The sequence below is a fragment of the Penicillium digitatum genome, chromosome 4, assembly GCF_016767815.1.
Source record: "Penicillium digitatum chromosome 4, complete sequence".
In the NCBI taxonomy this organism is placed as follows: Eukaryota; Fungi; Ascomycota; class Eurotiomycetes; order Eurotiales; family Aspergillaceae; genus Penicillium; species Penicillium digitatum.
The window spans coordinates 2,374,404-2,389,192 of record NC_089387.1 but is presented as its reverse complement, the minus strand read 5'-3'; the positions used below and the strand labels follow the sequence as shown (position 1 = coordinate 2,389,192).

Genomic DNA, 14,789 nt, shown 5'->3' with positions numbered 1-14,789 from the left:
TTATGAGAAAATACCTCGATTGTAGCAATCAAATTGCATCTTTCGACCCCAAAGTGACGAGCCCATATGCTGACTCAGCTTGTTATCGTGATGATCAGCGATAATCATTCTTCCCGCCAAGACTCTCGCCTCGGATCTTTCACGAGACACACAGCAATTGCCAGACGGCAAACCCTTATCGTTGCAATGAAGAGTCTAAGGCGAGACTTGTCTGCCAACCCGCAGGCCGCAAATGTCACCAGCAAGGTGTTTGTGAGGTCCACAAAAAGTGGAAAAGTGCAAAAGATTGTCCGTGAGCTCTATTTGAGGGAAGATATTCCTTGCTCTTCTAAGCTCTGCTCACAATGCCCAACCATTGCGCCGGCTGATGCCAATGGAATTAGTAAGGAAACGATTTAGACAATGGTCAAGCACGCTGCTAATGCGAATCAGTTGCGCCGTTCATTCTATCCGATCGCCCCGCCGGCACGACGGCATTCCCGCGAGGCCACTACCTTGTTCCAGATACAAATGCGCTGCTTAATGGGATGGATCTTTTCGAGCACACGGGGGCCTTTTACGATGTGATAGTCCTCCAGACTGTCCTCGAGGAATTGAGAAACCGTTCACTACCACTTTATAACCGTCTTCTGGCCCTCGTCAAGTCAGACGAAAAACGCTTCTACCTCTTTTTCAATGAGTTTCGCCGAGAGACTCATGTTCGGAGAGGCCCGGAGGAAACAATCAATGACAGGAATGATCGCGCTGTGCGCATGGTGGCAAGCTGGTATGGTTCCCACCTGCAACAATCAACGAAGAAAGGAAAGAAGGAGAAGACGATTCCGGCAATTGTGGTCATAACTGATGACAAGGAAAATATCCGGAAATGCAAGGAAGAAAATGTGGCGGCCTTGTCGCTATCCGACTATGTCTCCGGTCTGGAGGGGTCCGAAATGTTGCTGGATATGATCAGCGAGTCAAAGGATGCGCGAGAATCCAGAGAAACAACTCGCGGGGAACTATTCTACCCCGAATACTTCTCAATGTCAAAACTGACCACTGGCCTCCGAGCCGGGACATTGCACCAAGGAGTGTTCAATGTTTCTCCTTACAACTACCTGGAAGCCTCCGTCAAGACCGCAGCTTTCGATAAACCTCTTCTCATTCTGGGGCGTGATAACGGTAACCGAGCTATTGCAGGGGATTCTGTCGTTGTCGAGGTACTCCCACAGGATCAGTGGAAGAGCCCTTCGACTAAGATTGTGGATGAGGAGGCCGTGACTCGTAATGATAACCCTGATACTGAGGAGACCGAGGCTGTGGTGACGGACAGAGAACGTAAAGCTCTCCAGGAAGAAGTCAGAAAAGCCCATGGCAAGAACTCGGATGGCAAGCCACAACCTACTGCCAAGGTTGTGGGTGTGATCAAGCGCAGCTGGCGTCAATATGTCGGCCACGTTGACGCGAGTTCCACTGGCTCACAAGCCTCTGGTAGACGGCAGCAGAACGTTTTCTTACTGCCCATGGACAAGCGTATTCCAAAGATCAGAGTACGCACAAGACAGGCTAGTGAGATTCTCGGTCAGCGTATTCTTGTCACCATCGATTCTTGGGACCGCGATTCGAGGTACCCTACTGGTCACTTCGTTCGGTCTCTAGGAGAACTTGAAACCAAGGGCGCCGAAACCGAGGCCCTATTGCTTGAGTACGACGTGCAGTACAAGCCATTCCCGAAGTCTGTACTGGACTGCCTTCCATCCGAAGGACATGATTGGAAGGTCCCTGCCTCGAAGGAAGACAAGGGCTGGAATGGCCGGAAAGATCTTCGAGATTTGCTTATTTGCAGTATCGATCCACCCGGCTGCCAAGATATTGACGACGCGCTTCACGCGCGTCTCCTGCCAAATGGAAACTATGAGGTTGGTGTCCACATTGCGGATGTGTCACATTTCGTCAAGCCCAACAACCCAATGGATATCGAGGCCAGTGTTCGCGGAACCACTGTTTACCTAGTCGATAAGCGTATCGACATGCTCCCGCATCTTCTTGGTACAGATTTGTGCTCTCTCAAGCCCTATGTTGAACGATATGCCTTCTCGGTTCTGTGGGAGATAACACCTGATGCCGAGATAGTGTCTTCGAATTTCACCAAGTCGGTCATTCGTTCCCGGGAAGCATTCAGTTACGAACAAGCTCAATTACGCATTGACGACAAATCACAGCAGGACGAGCTGACCGAGAGTATGCGCACCCTCTTGAAATTCTCAAAGATTCTCCGTCAGAAGCGTATGGACGCTGGTGCCTTGAACCTTGCCTCCCCGGAAGTCCGCATTGAGAGCGAGGGCGACGAAGTGGGCGATCCTTTGACGGACGTCAAGACTAAGGCTATGCTTGACACCAATAGCTTGGTCGAGGAGTTCATGCTTCTCGCCAATATCACTGTTGGTTCGAAGGTCTACGAGTCCTTTTCTCAGACCGCCTTGCTACGTCGACACGCCACTCCCCCGCCTCAGAATTTCGAGGACCTTCAAAACCAGCTGTCGAAGAAGCGGAACATGGAGCTTGATGTTTCCAGCTCACGAGCTCTGGCTGATTCCTTGGATCGCTGCGTCGATCCCAATAATCCATTCTTCAACACCCTAGTCCGTATCTTGGCGACCCGCTGTATGACCTCTGCCGAATACTTCTGCGCGGGCGCCTTTGCCGAATCTGAATTCCGTCACTACGGTCTCGCCTCGCCCATCTACACCCACTTTACTTCGCCCATTCGACGATATGCCGATCTGATGGTTCACCGGCAATTGGCTTCTGCAATCGGGTATGAAGGCGAGGATGGACACGCAATAATCGAGGGTGTCAGTACCCGCAACAAGCTCGAAGACATCTGCCGCAACATCAACGTCCGTCACCGCAACGCACAGCATGCCGGCCGCGCTAGTATTGAATACTATGTGGGCCAGGCTCTCAAGGCCCGCGGAGAGAAAATGGCCGCCGACGGTGTCGATGCGGGTATTGAAGAAGAAGGATATGTGATGCGTGTGTTCGAGAACGGCGTTGTCATCTTCGTTCCCCGCTTCGGTATTGAAGGTGTCGTTCGTCTGGAGGACTTCGTTCTGCCCGGTGAATCTGGAGCTCGTTCTGTTGCTGAGAGACGGGAACTAGCTTCTCACCGCACTACGGAGTTTGATAATGAGGAATACACCCTTCGGGTGGAAGAGAAGGGTCACCCTGAGAAGGAACGCAGTGTGACCGTTGAGCTCTTCCAAAAGGTTCGTGTCAATGTTAGCTCCGTCAAAGAAGAGGGGCGTGGCGCCGGCAAGAGAAGGGTCCGGATTCTAGTTATGGATGCATGAACCAAGAGCTACATCCAAGTAGATTAGATCTCGTGTTTAAAAAGGCGTTCAAATTAAATAAACGACAGACGGTTGTCTATTTTTGTATGTTTATTGTGCCTAGCATCTCTGTACTCTGCGCTATGCAGTTATGTTCAAACCTTCTTCAGTGAGATCATTCTGCGAACCAAGCCAACCGGGGCCCATAATGGATCATCCGTTCTAGTAGCCTCCAAAGCCGGGGAAATAGCCGCAGGGCCGACATTTTTCTCATCATCACCTTGAGTTTTTGTCCACGGACCAGGCTGGACGGAATCACGGCGTCCCTGAGCACGCTCCAACTCACCAACCTTCCAACCACGGACAACCCACAAACACAGGGAAGCACCAAAATACATGAGTCCAGTAAATATCTGAACACGCAGATATGAAGTCCCGCCACCAACATTATCGCTGCGGAGCTGAAGGGCATTAGCCTCGGAGACCGTGCAAGGAGCAACAAGCACAAGCCAGGTAATGCTTAAGCCGGAAGGAAGGTCCCTTATGCCAATAATTTCCGCCAGAACAGGCGAAACAGTAGCCCAATACGTACCCGCGACAGTGCCAACCAGAACGGCGAAGAAGCATACCACACCCACACTATCAGCAGAAGTCCAGATTGCAAGACAGAATAGACCACAGATGAATGTGAGGAAAGTGGCAATATTCATGCGACCCAGCCGATCACTGAACATGCCAAAAAACGGACGGCCGAGACCATGACCGAGGTTAAGCAGCGCTGAGACAATACTGCCCTGGTGCGACGAGAGGCCAACGGAGAGGGAAAAGTTGGCAACGCTGAACAACAGTGCCACATAGCCGAGCATACTGAACACACCCCATCTGAGGAAGAGCAAAAACTCTGGGCGACGTAGGAGGGGCAGATGGAACGCCGTGAATCTACTACCGACGGCCTTATGGCGGTCCCGGAGCAGGTTACAGCAGACCAGATTCCCGATGCACGAAATGAGACCTAAAATGCGGAATGCCCAGCTCAACCCGTAGCGCGGGATTATGGTGCCCACTGCGAGGGAGTACATCAGGCCACCGAGACCAGATCCGGCAGCGTTGATGCCCATAGCTACACCACGGTGATTATCAAACCATTGCGGGGTGATGCCGACACTGCTCACGAAGAGGAAGCCCATGCCCCCACCCGAAACAGACACCTTGACTAAGGAAGATGTGCCATTTCTGGGTTGCGAACGAGGACCCTATCAGAGAAAGGGTTTCGAAGAAGATACCTAGGTTGAGTACAAATCGTACACCCCATTTATAGATCAGGTGAGTGGCTAACAGGGCCACTAAAAGGGCACAGGAGATACTTAAACCACCTATGAAGGCGTACGATAGGGCAGATGTGTTGGGGAATACATTGTGTGAGAGGTAATAGTTCAGAAAGACTCCGTAGCTCTGGATATTAGACCGGTTATTATAATGCCGGTGAAATGGCAAAGAGATGTGTGACTCACGCTATTTATGCCGCATTTATCCAGAAAACACAGGCAACACAGACCCAGCCATAGCCACCATCCGGGGCCACCTCGCGCTTATGTTTTTCATTTTCGTCAACGTCCAATGGTGCCGACTCTGGATGTACTTTCTGATCCTGTTTTGCGCTCACTCGTTCCAGATCATCTTGATGAGAACAGAGCATACCAACTGGCACATTATCTGCCATCGTAGCTCAGTAATAGGAGCTAACGGGCCCCTTTAAATATAGACTGGACCCAGTTGCCGTTTTCGTCACAGATGTAAGTAGTGAAAAGAAGCAAGAGACCTCAGTTACTACGCTAACAGAAAAAAAAAGGGGGACATTGATTTCTATCGAATTCTCCTTGGCAATGATTGGAGTCATCGGACTATCGGACTTGAAAATGACGAATCCAAGGCACCATATTCGTATAGAGGAAAGATATCCATGATCTCGTGGTTTATTTGTTACCATTCGGCAATAGACCAATGAAGCTGGTGTAGCAGCTACCTCGTATCTTTGTGCAGCTCCGAGTGTCAGGCTTGGCTGTGGGGGGATGTTGTGCCGAAAAGCCGGTACAAGTCTCAATTGGGCAGATGTGGGGGATTTCGAGTCCAAGGTTTGAAAGATGGACATAGCTTAAATGGAGACATTCGCGGAGCATAGGGCTGATACTCAAATGTTCCAAGAAGAACTGTTCGAAGATGCGAGGGCAAAGAAAATGATGAGTCATCCGTTGCCTCGCGACGGGCCTTTGTTTGGGCAATGACGCTAGCCAGCTCAGACCGTCAAGTGTAGATCGCAACTAAACTCTTCTCATCTTAGTTCGTCTTGATCCCTCTTTCCTGTACTTATCCGCGTATCCCTTCACATCCTTGATCCTTGCAGTTCCATGATGCATAAACACTCCACTGGTCAGAGGAAGGTCTCACCTCCTGGTCCATCCTTCATGTCCAATGATCAAGTTTGTAAGTGACTCGTTGGGGTTGGAGGGCCCGGAGCTGATATAGGTAACAGCAACATACTTGAAGGACTTGCGGGCAAACCGTCCTGCCCGTCCGACAGGATCTCGTCCATACCCAGGTAAAGCAATCGCATCAACAAGCGATGGGCCTGATAGCCTTCCTCCAAGGGCATCCTCGGCATTCTCCGTGCACACCCCAGTCGAAGATAAAATGGAAGATTACCGAAGCTCAGGCAACGCAATGTCCCATCGCCGGGCATATTCCAATGTGCCTAGCGGCGGCGCAATAGGTCGGCCTTTGGCCCAGGAGCCACGCACGCATTCAATCCGAAAGAATGTATTCCCAGCACAAATCAATGCACGTACCATTTCCCTCCCGGCATCTCCAACTGTGACATATTGTGAGAATGGTCAACGACGACATGAAAAGGAAGAGGCACGGTTACTGCGAGAGGCCTTGCAGAAAATGGATGTCCTGGATGACATTAGTCTTCACCAAGCAGCCCAGAATGAAGCTACAGAGCTAGTTTGGATGCACCAAAATCCTGGCAAAGCTTTTAAAAACCCTTATGCGCCATACCAAAATCCAGATGCCAACAAACACAACCAGAGCCCTGTCCGAAATGGTTCGCGAGGATCTATCCCCCCGATAAATAAATTCAGCCAGTCCACAGGTTCAAATTTCTCCTCGGACGGTAACTCTAGTCCTGAGTCAGTTCGGAAACGATCATCCCTAGCTGGACCCTCGAAAAAGAATCTCAAAGTTAACTTTAAACTCCCCGACGAGGAGCCCGAGCAATCCGTTGCCCCCCAATCACCGACTGTCAGCAACGTTTCACCGAAAGGGATTTTCAAGGACCCCAACGACCAAATTTACGAAGCGCCCATTGATACTCGGAAAAAACCCGAGGCAAAGCCGGAATTCTTCAAATCTGACTCGTCAATTCTGAAAAACAAGCCACGCAATGCTCTGGGGCGTGTTCCTAAGCCACTGCCTTGGTTGCAGAACAAAGCTCACAGTAGCCCTGTGATGGAGAAAATCTTAAAATTTGAAGTTCACAAGGACCCTCCCAGCCAGTCGCGTAACGCTGGCTACACTCGAAACGAAAGCACGACCCCTCCTCCGACTCGGTCGAACAACGCCGGTTATACCAGAAATGAGAGTGCTACTCCTCCTCCCTCGGAACCAAAAAAAGGATCCGCCCCCACCCAGGATGGAAGAGAAAGACGCAGTGACGAAATTCGCGCAGCTACGAGCAAAAGACGGGGAGATCGGAGTGAAAAGTTACCAATGCCTTCAGCCGTCAGTGATCGAATTGGACGCCCGATCGTGAGCTTCGACCAGACCTGGAAACCAACTGACCAGCCGAAGCCTGTTCGTCCAACCCTGCCCGTGGTTGAAGTGGCAGCACCGACCATTGAAGTCTCAGCCCCTACAATCGAAGTCTCCGAGCCATCTCCAATCCCCGTGGTCAACATCCCGGACATCAAAGTACCTACTATTTCTGAGATCGAGGCCTATTCCAAGCAATCGACTAGACCACTGCCCCAGCCGACGAAAAACAGCCTCAGTAAACAGGCGTTTCCGAGACAGCAGGGATCTGAGTTGCAGAGCCGTTGGTACTCGCCATATACACGGTCTGGTGTCCCGACTGCAAGCTGTGAGCTCTGTACGCTATCCATTTCGGGCAAAATTGTGACCGCTGGCGGATGCCGATTCCACCCAGAGTGCTTTACCTGTTTCCACTGCCACACAGCTCTCGAATGTGTGGCTTTCTACCAAGAACCGGAGTCTAGCAGAGCCGAGAGACTAGAAAAAACCGAGGCTGATGACCATGAGGCCCGTGTACCACGCTTCTACTGCCATCTGGATTTCCACGAAATGTTCAGCCCACGTTGCAAGAGCTGCAAGACCCCTATCGAAGGAGAAGTGGTCGTGGCATGTGGTGCCGAATGGCATGTCGGCCACTTCTTCTGCGCAGAGTGTGGTGATGTATGTGAATATCCCTTCAAGTGATTTACTGCTCCAGACAAACTGACTGTATCTCCTCATATAGCCCTTCGATTCCCAAACTCCCTTTGTCGAGAAAGATGGCTTTGCGTGGTGTCTCCACTGCCATTCCCGCCGTACCGCGCCACGTTGTCTGGGCTGCAAGCAGCAAGTCATGGACGAGATTGTCATCACTGCAATTGGCGGCCAGTGGCACGAGCTCTGCTTCACTTGCCACGAGTGTGGTGATGGGTTTGGTCCGGAGGGCCGTTTCTTTGTTCGTGAAGGTGAGCCCAAGAGAACAGCGAAGGGCCGGGTCATCGGAGGTCCAGTCCAACTGGCTGTTTGTGAGAGATGTGAAGGTATCCGTCTAAAGGCGCCTGGGATGTGCTAGACTTTTGCACCATCTAGCTGAGGGGGTTACCACCACTATGTTTTTTACGACTTTACTGCTTTCATGATATATTCACGCATGAGGTCGGTGTTTGATTGTTGCATCACTTGATTTTTGATATGTCTGCACGTGTTTTTTTATAACCCCTTTTCATCGGGTTCATTTCAGGAGTTTGTTGTTTTGTTTTAGTTAGCCAGCGAAGATTGTCAGCGTTGTATGATACAAGAAATTCATTTAGAATGGAAAGGGAACAAAACGCCTCGAAACACCTGTCTCTCATCGTCACATCATTGACATCAATGACTCCAAGGACTTTCCATCTTCTCCTTTCTAAGTAGGTATCTCATCCTCTCCACTCCTTTTCAAGCAGGCCACACAGGATCAGCCTTGCGTCTGAAAACAGCAACATACTTGTTGCCCTTATTTCTCGTCACTTTTTTTGACTCCTCCGTCTCAAACTTCATAACCCGCACACAAGGATCTAGAGCAAGCTCCTCCTCGGAAACCCGCTCAAACAGATCCTTGCTACTCGCAGCAGGAGCTGGCGCACCCTCCGGTTGCTCGCCATGCAGGAAATGCCGCAGGACCCAGTGGTGATACTCCTCGACATCGGTAATGGTGTACAGCAAACCGCCAGGCCGCAGGACAAACGCATACTCGGAGTTCAGAGACTCGGAGATAATTCGAGCCTTGTGCTTTCGGGCCTTGAAGTGAGGGTCCGGGAAACAGATGAAGATCTTGGAGAGTTGGTGGCGGCCGAAGAAGTTGGGAAGGAACTTCATTGTGTTGCTGCGGATTGCGGTGATGTTTTCGAAGTTTCCTGGGAAGAGCTTCTCCGTGCCGATCTCGTCGTCGTTGGCTGGGACTGGGGCAGGGGCTGATTCGGTGCTTTCGGGTTGCGTCGAATTGTCTTGTGGTTCGGTTGATGATGCGTTCGCAGCTTTGTTCTTCAGGCGTTGTTGTTGGCTGCGCAGGGCGTGGATGCGAGAGCTGAGGTATTCCAGCACTGAGGTGCGGATTTCCATGCCTGTGGTTTTGTGGGTTAGTTTGATGGGTGCTCAGTCGGCCGGGTCCAAGGATCAGAATGTTGTTGAATTTCACTGCGCCCTACTTACCGACCATCAGGGTCTCTGGCAGCAATGGCGCCAGGCCAACCATCAGTCCGCCGAATCCACATCCGATGTCCACAACTTCGACCTCCTTGGTCAACTTGCGCCCTCCGCTGAGATTCGTTTTGGATGGATCTGGATCCACGAATGCCGGATAATGGGATGACCAGTCCATATGCGCGGGGCTGATGGGGCTATGCGAGGATCAATCAGTTAGCTATCTGTTCGTGATCGGATGCGTAGAAATTGACGCCAGTCATCCTCGAGAGCCCCAGATGTCTTCACAGATAAATGGTCCGACACGTTCTTGGCAGAAGAGGATACATACTACTCAAGCCGGTGGTCAGAGAAGGGATTCGCATGCGCGCGCTGGCGGAAGAATTTCTTCTGCGGCATCTTGATGACGGAGCCATCTGTGGACTCCTGCTGTGCCTGTACTTTGCGACGGTATTCTTCACGCTTGACGCGCTTCGCAGGTGGGTTTTGGGTGGCCATTGTGAAGAGCAATCTTGGAAGCAGAGGGGAAAGTCGAGAGAAATCGAAAAGAGGTCGAAGTCGAAACTGAGAAAATCCGGCCCCACCTTTTACTCCACAGCGTGTCTCTTCTTGTCTCGACGTTCTACTTCGACTTGTCTCGTTCTTTTACTTCAATCTGAGCTGTTCGATTTGATCTTTACTCTTCACTCTTTGGTCATCTCCAACATGACAACAATGCCCCCATTCCCCTTCCCACCAACCTACAGTTTTCCCCCCTTCTTCACCCCGCAACCAAACACAGCAACCCGCCACTCGCAGCTTGAGAAATGGTCCTCTCTAATCCAGTCCTGGTGCCGACATCATCGTCAGTACCGCCTCTCCCTAATTGACGCCGTGGAAACCCCGCTCTTCCACAACACAGCCCTGCGCAAGCGCCTTGATTTACGTGAGGCCCGCGCAGTCATCGACTGGATGGCCAAGAGCGAAGAGGAAAACGGCGGTGGGCGGCGAGCGGAGTGGATATCTGATGCAGGAGCGTCGTCTTCGGTGACTTTATTAAATGGCGCTGGGCAGGGGCCGAAGACTGTGGCGTGGATTTGGTGGAGGAGACCTGAAGAGTGGGCGGATGTCTTGGTTGAGTGGGTTGAGAGTACTGGACAGAGGGGGTCAGTTCTGACGGTCTATGAGTTGATTCACGGGGAAGGGGCTATGTCACAGGGTAAGACTTCTCTGAATTTAGAGGATGTAGAGATAGTGTCTACGGTGTATACTGATTCGCGTCTACAGAGTTCCATGGCATGGATACTGATGTCATGCTGCGCTCGCTGAATGTCTTGGTCAAGAGGGGCAGGGCGCAAATTTTTGGTGGTGAGGGCCAAGAGGGTGTTAAGTTCTTTTGAAGAGCTCAAGATGAGATGCTGGCAGTTCTCTATGAGATAAATCGTGGCTATTCGTGACAAAAACAAAGCGCTTCTCATGTGCAGTCAAAAGACAGGTCAAATCACATCGCCAATACTCCAATCTAATGCACAGAATCCATGCTGGGTTGAAAGCTCAAGGTGAATGAGGGGTGTGGACTCAATACCCTGGTATCAGTCTACTGGTCCATTTTCTCGATCATCTCCTCGGTCAGCTCGTATTCGTCGGCGGCACGTGTCTCCTGCGACATGGCCATGTCCAAAAGCCAGTCAACTCGGACAATCCGTGGAGTTTTCTTGATATCAAACGCCAATTGACGGAATCGAGGCCAGACTCGACCGTGGTTAGCTCCTGCGCTACTGAGAAGAAAGACATCCTTGCTGGCAGGGTTGTCGTCTTCTGCTTCGCTTTCCTCGTCGCTCTCCTCCCGCCGAGAATGGTTCGCTATGGCCAGACGGCCACGGAAAAGCATACACTCTCCTCCGTTTGTCTCAACGATAGATTTGAATGCATCGAATCCGCCTCGAATGTCCTCGACGCAATAGATGCGATAGCCCTGCAACATTTTGTTCTTGTTCTTCTTTGCGTTTTTTGTGACAGAAGATAGGTCAAAATTGTACTTCTTCTCGGCTTCTTTATCCTCCAGAGGGAAATCAGATGGGTCAAGCAGTTCTTCCTTTTTAAGACAACTGGTGATGAATTCTGTGCTCACGATCACCGGCGCATATGCAAGTGCGTTGACAAATTTCGTGGTTCGCAAGATCGACGGTGCGGCTAAGTGAGTGCATCGTCGAGCATCTTGGACCACCATAATACCGAGATCTCGAAGGCCTCGCTGTTGAAAGTGTCAGTAGATCGTGAGCAAATCATGTTTAATAGCTAAACAAACCTTCTCTGCATCCTCCTTCTTCTCGTTGCCTTTCCCCACCCATCTCTGATAGCCAGTAATCAACAGGTGCATAGCTATTGGCGGCCGAGACTTTTTCGGTCGTTTATTTTCCACTGCTGGCTCGCCATCGCTCTCATCCTCAGCTTCTAGTGAGGCACGCTTCTTGTTCTCCTGGACTCGGTCTTCATCTGACTTTCGTCTGCCACCGTAGACAACACCTCCCACGCGCTTCCTTTCCTTCTCGTACAAGGCAAGGTCCGGGGCATACTCATGGAGTCGGGCAGTTGCCGCCTCTTTTGACTTGCGGCTACTGGTGGACGACGGGGTCTCGTTTTCCTTGCCCTCGGACACGATTCGAGTTCGTGCGGGTGTTTGGATAGGTCGGCGTGCCTTCTCAGGGCCCCGCGGAGTACCGAGCGAAGATTCCGGGGCATCCTCATCAATTTTGCGTTTCTTCTCGGCAGGAGGCTGCACCGGTACCATACTTTGGTTCTTGCTCTGCATTGCGCGCCGTGGGCTCTGAGCAACGGTTTCCCCGGACGAGAAAAAGACCTTTTCCAAAACATTGCGATCGAGCCGAGTCTGGCCTGCGACTTCTCCGAGGTTGGTTCGCAGAGGGAAGTGGCTGTAGCGCGGGTTTGATGACGGCTGTAGCTTCCATTTTGCATAACTATCCTCCAACCACAGGTGGTTGATAACTTCAAGGCCCCATTCCTTCGCCGCGTTGCATTTCTCACTGGTGCCATGTGCCGTAATCAGATGAGTATTTTCTTGCTTTAAGGTTTTGGTACATTCTGCACCTGCTGCTGCGATCAAGTTCTCCAAGTAGATTCTTGCTTCACCAACATAATTTGACAAACTGATCTTCAAGCCCTCAAACCCGGGGATACCAGTGCGAGAAACTGGGTAGTGCAGCAGTCGTCTGAGGGGTGAAGTATATGTGTTGAATGTCATGAGGCGGTAGAGCCATGCGAGATTTCCAACGTCTATGTTCAGTCGCGATGCCGTGCGGTACGCAAATCCTTCTCGGAAGCGACAAATTAACATATCCGCCCCATCAACATTTGATATCATTGTGGCACCACCTTGTTCGAGGACAGTTTTGATTGATTCCTGCAGGTGCGAGCCAATGCCCAGATCTGGAGATAGCATAATAGACTTCCCTTCGAAGACACTCCGTTGACCTGATTTATGTGCCGAAATGGAAGGCTCGGGCAGCTTGGATGGGTCTGTTGTCGACGCACCGACCAAATCCTTATTCTCTTGCCATCGAATGGGCGTATCAGGACCCACGCGCAAGATCTCTGGGTCTGGAAGTATATATGGACGTTCATCGATTCGTCGACCAAGTTTAAGACAGTCGTCAAACCTGCCCTCAATCAGCTAGGGTCAATGGCTGTCGTACCATACAACTCACCAATGCGGCAGAACAATCTTCACGTTCAATTTCTTTGCCTGGACAATGCGCGCCTTGTCGGAATCGGCCGTGAGATCGACCAAGTGTGTAACCATCTGAGAGACTCTTGGAGCGTATAAGCCCCCTTTTGCGACCACCCCACCTATGATTGCATCCTTGTCTCCCTCGGGGATATCGCCGCATGTAACCACCACATCGTTCATGAACAGACGCGGGTCTGGACTGTATTGGCGGGGGTTGGCCAATTTTCGCTTCGTCAATGAAGTATTCACCCATTGTGGCTTCACCACAGGGATTAATGCATCACAGGTAGTATCGTAGGCTTCGAAGTCAATTGTGGTAGAAATCAAATGGCTGAACTTGGCCACGTCGGGGACCTCGGCACCAGGTTGGACAATCAGAGGCTCGCCGCCATTTTGTTCGAGGATTGTTGCCAGCTGGGCATTTGAATTTTTTTTCATTTTAGCAGTCTAGTCCAAGCTGTGCTAATGGCGGGAAAACACATACCTGCTCCGCGGTATCACTCGAGAGATCCTTAGAGCACACAATACAGAGACAACATTGCTCGAAGAGCTTAGACTCTCCGTTCTCAGCTGCCATGGCCAAATTTTGAGGTTAAGTGTGCAATTGAAGACCGGGTTGTTGATTTGGAAGAATCTCCAAGAGAGTCACATCTAAATGATCAAAATGAGGCAGTCGGGGGGACGCGCCCACGCGTGTCAAAAACGCCGGATCACGTGCACAACCGCGCGCGGGGATTAGAATTGAGATCGATCTAGTTTGATCTATCCAACTTTGGAGAACAGTTTGGCTCTTGGTTTTTTGTTTTTTTTTCTAATATACGCGACCCTCAATTGAGGTGGGAGAGTATGGACAATGCCACAATGTATGTGATGGGCCCTCACACCACGTTAAACCCACCGTATCTTCAAAGACTAAAGGTAATTGAGCTTCAGAGGAATCAACCTTTCACTTTTCAGGGGCATATGGTTAATTGATAGACATGGTTAACGCACACGCAAGCAAAAAGACCCCTATTTATTTTCTTTTCCGTTCGAGGTTGTCCCGAATCATTGTTCAAGCGTTACAGATGCCTTGGAATACATGAGACTCGTCCGAGTGCCCGGGTCGGTGAAATTGAGGTCCGAACTCGGCAGCTAACTGGGCACCAGTACGCCTGGTAGAGCATGTCATTAGTGTAGGCTTAATGAACCCTCCCTGGGGAGTTACAGGAGAGACCCGCGCAATTTCCTCCAACGGATCACAATTGTAGCCGATCAGAGATACCGGTCATATCCTTCTGCTTAGGTTCCTTGACATAGAGGGCAGCACGCCAGGCTCCCATCAACAGCCAGCGTGTTATCGCGTTTTCTTCAGCAGTGTTTTCCCTGGTGGACGGGTGATATGATAGCGGGTCGGCTATACTCCATCAGCATATACTCAAGATGGACAGAGTTCAAAGCAACGGATTATGTAGGGAGGTGTACAACACTGGCACCAGCATGTTGTATAAGATCATGACGGACAAAAGCGCGCCAGTTGCGGAAACTGCTCCCGTCTATCCGAGTGTCTTCAACCAAGATATCACAACTATTTTGATTAGCCTAGGTCCAATAGAAACTCGAGAGACACATCTGATGCACGAAGGTGTCATCCCGATTCACGGTTACCATAGGGACTTGAGGCCAATGACTAGCTAGAGCAAGCATCTGTAGACACCTCGTTACACCTCCATTTCGGCGCCGAATGAATCCCAATCCGGAGTTTTAGTTGGAATAGGCCCTATCAAGGTTGAGTATGTGATTGC

At 50.8% G+C, this 14,789-nt stretch overlaps 6 protein-coding genes across 6 annotated transcripts, besides 2 other annotated features; 3 read left to right on the top strand and 3 right to left on the bottom strand.

The window, feature by feature from the left end:
* Positions 1 to 66: 66 nt before the first annotated feature.
* Pdw03_0786 (Exosome complex exonuclease exoribonuclease (Rrp44), putative) lies at positions 67 to 3,332 on the top strand (the record flags this gene model as incomplete). Its single annotated transcript, XM_014675152.1, has 2 exons — positions 67 to 382; positions 433 to 3,332. 2 exons carry the CDS (start codon positions 67 to 69, stop codon positions 3,330 to 3,332), a joined length of 3,216 nt encoding a protein of 1,071 aa, XP_014530638.1.
* Positions 3,333 to 3,466: 134 nt separating this feature from the next.
* Pdw03_0785 (MFS transporter (Mch2), putative) lies at positions 3,467 to 4,498 on the bottom strand (the record flags this gene model as incomplete). The annotated part of the gene is made up of 1 exon (XM_014675151.1): positions 3,467 to 4,498. The coding sequence occupies one exon, from the start codon at positions 4,496 to 4,498 to the stop codon at positions 3,467 to 3,469; it is 1,032 nt and encodes a 343-aa protein (XP_014530637.1).
* A 188-nt stretch (positions 4,499 to 4,686) lies between these two features.
* Positions 4,687 to 4,736: a sequence feature (Short protein (Pdw03_0784, QQK45886.1) was converted to a misc_feature.).
* A 572-nt stretch (positions 4,737 to 5,308) lies between these two features.
* Positions 5,309 to 5,327: a sequence feature (Short protein (Pdw03_0784, QQK45886.1) was converted to a misc_feature.).
* A 392-nt stretch (positions 5,328 to 5,719) lies between these two features.
* On the top strand, positions 5,720 to 8,172 carry Pdw03_0783 (Zinc finger, LIM-type; the record flags this gene model as incomplete). Its single annotated transcript, XM_014675147.2, has 3 exons — positions 5,720 to 5,792; positions 5,842 to 7,781; positions 7,846 to 8,172. The coding sequence occupies 3 exons, from the start codon at positions 5,720 to 5,722 to the stop codon at positions 8,170 to 8,172; spliced, it is 2,340 nt and encodes a 779-aa protein (XP_014530633.2).
* A 362-nt stretch (positions 8,173 to 8,534) lies between these two features.
* On the bottom strand, positions 8,535 to 9,776 carry Pdw03_0782 (tRNA (guanine-N-7) methyltransferase, eukaryote; the record flags this gene model as incomplete). The annotated part of the gene is made up of 3 exons (XM_014675146.1): positions 8,535 to 9,199; positions 9,288 to 9,475; positions 9,610 to 9,776. 3 exons carry the CDS (start codon positions 9,774 to 9,776, stop codon positions 8,535 to 8,537), a joined length of 1,020 nt encoding a protein of 339 aa, XP_014530632.1.
* Positions 9,777 to 9,992: 216 nt separating this feature from the next.
* Positions 9,993 to 10,657, top strand: Pdw03_0781 (ESCRT-II complex component (Vps25), putative; the record flags this gene model as incomplete). Its single annotated transcript, XM_014675145.2, has 2 exons — positions 9,993 to 10,476; positions 10,545 to 10,657. 2 exons carry the CDS (start codon positions 9,993 to 9,995, stop codon positions 10,655 to 10,657), a joined length of 597 nt encoding a protein of 198 aa, XP_014530631.2.
* Positions 10,658 to 10,854: 197 nt separating this feature from the next.
* On the bottom strand, positions 10,855 to 13,582 carry Pdw03_0780 (DNA repair protein, putative; the record flags this gene model as incomplete). Its single annotated transcript, XM_014675144.2, has 4 exons — positions 10,855 to 11,511; positions 11,566 to 12,934; positions 12,983 to 13,419; positions 13,490 to 13,582. The coding sequence occupies 4 exons, from the start codon at positions 13,580 to 13,582 to the stop codon at positions 10,855 to 10,857; spliced, it is 2,556 nt and encodes an 851-aa protein (XP_014530630.2).
* Positions 13,583 to 14,789: the final 1,207 nt, after the last annotated feature.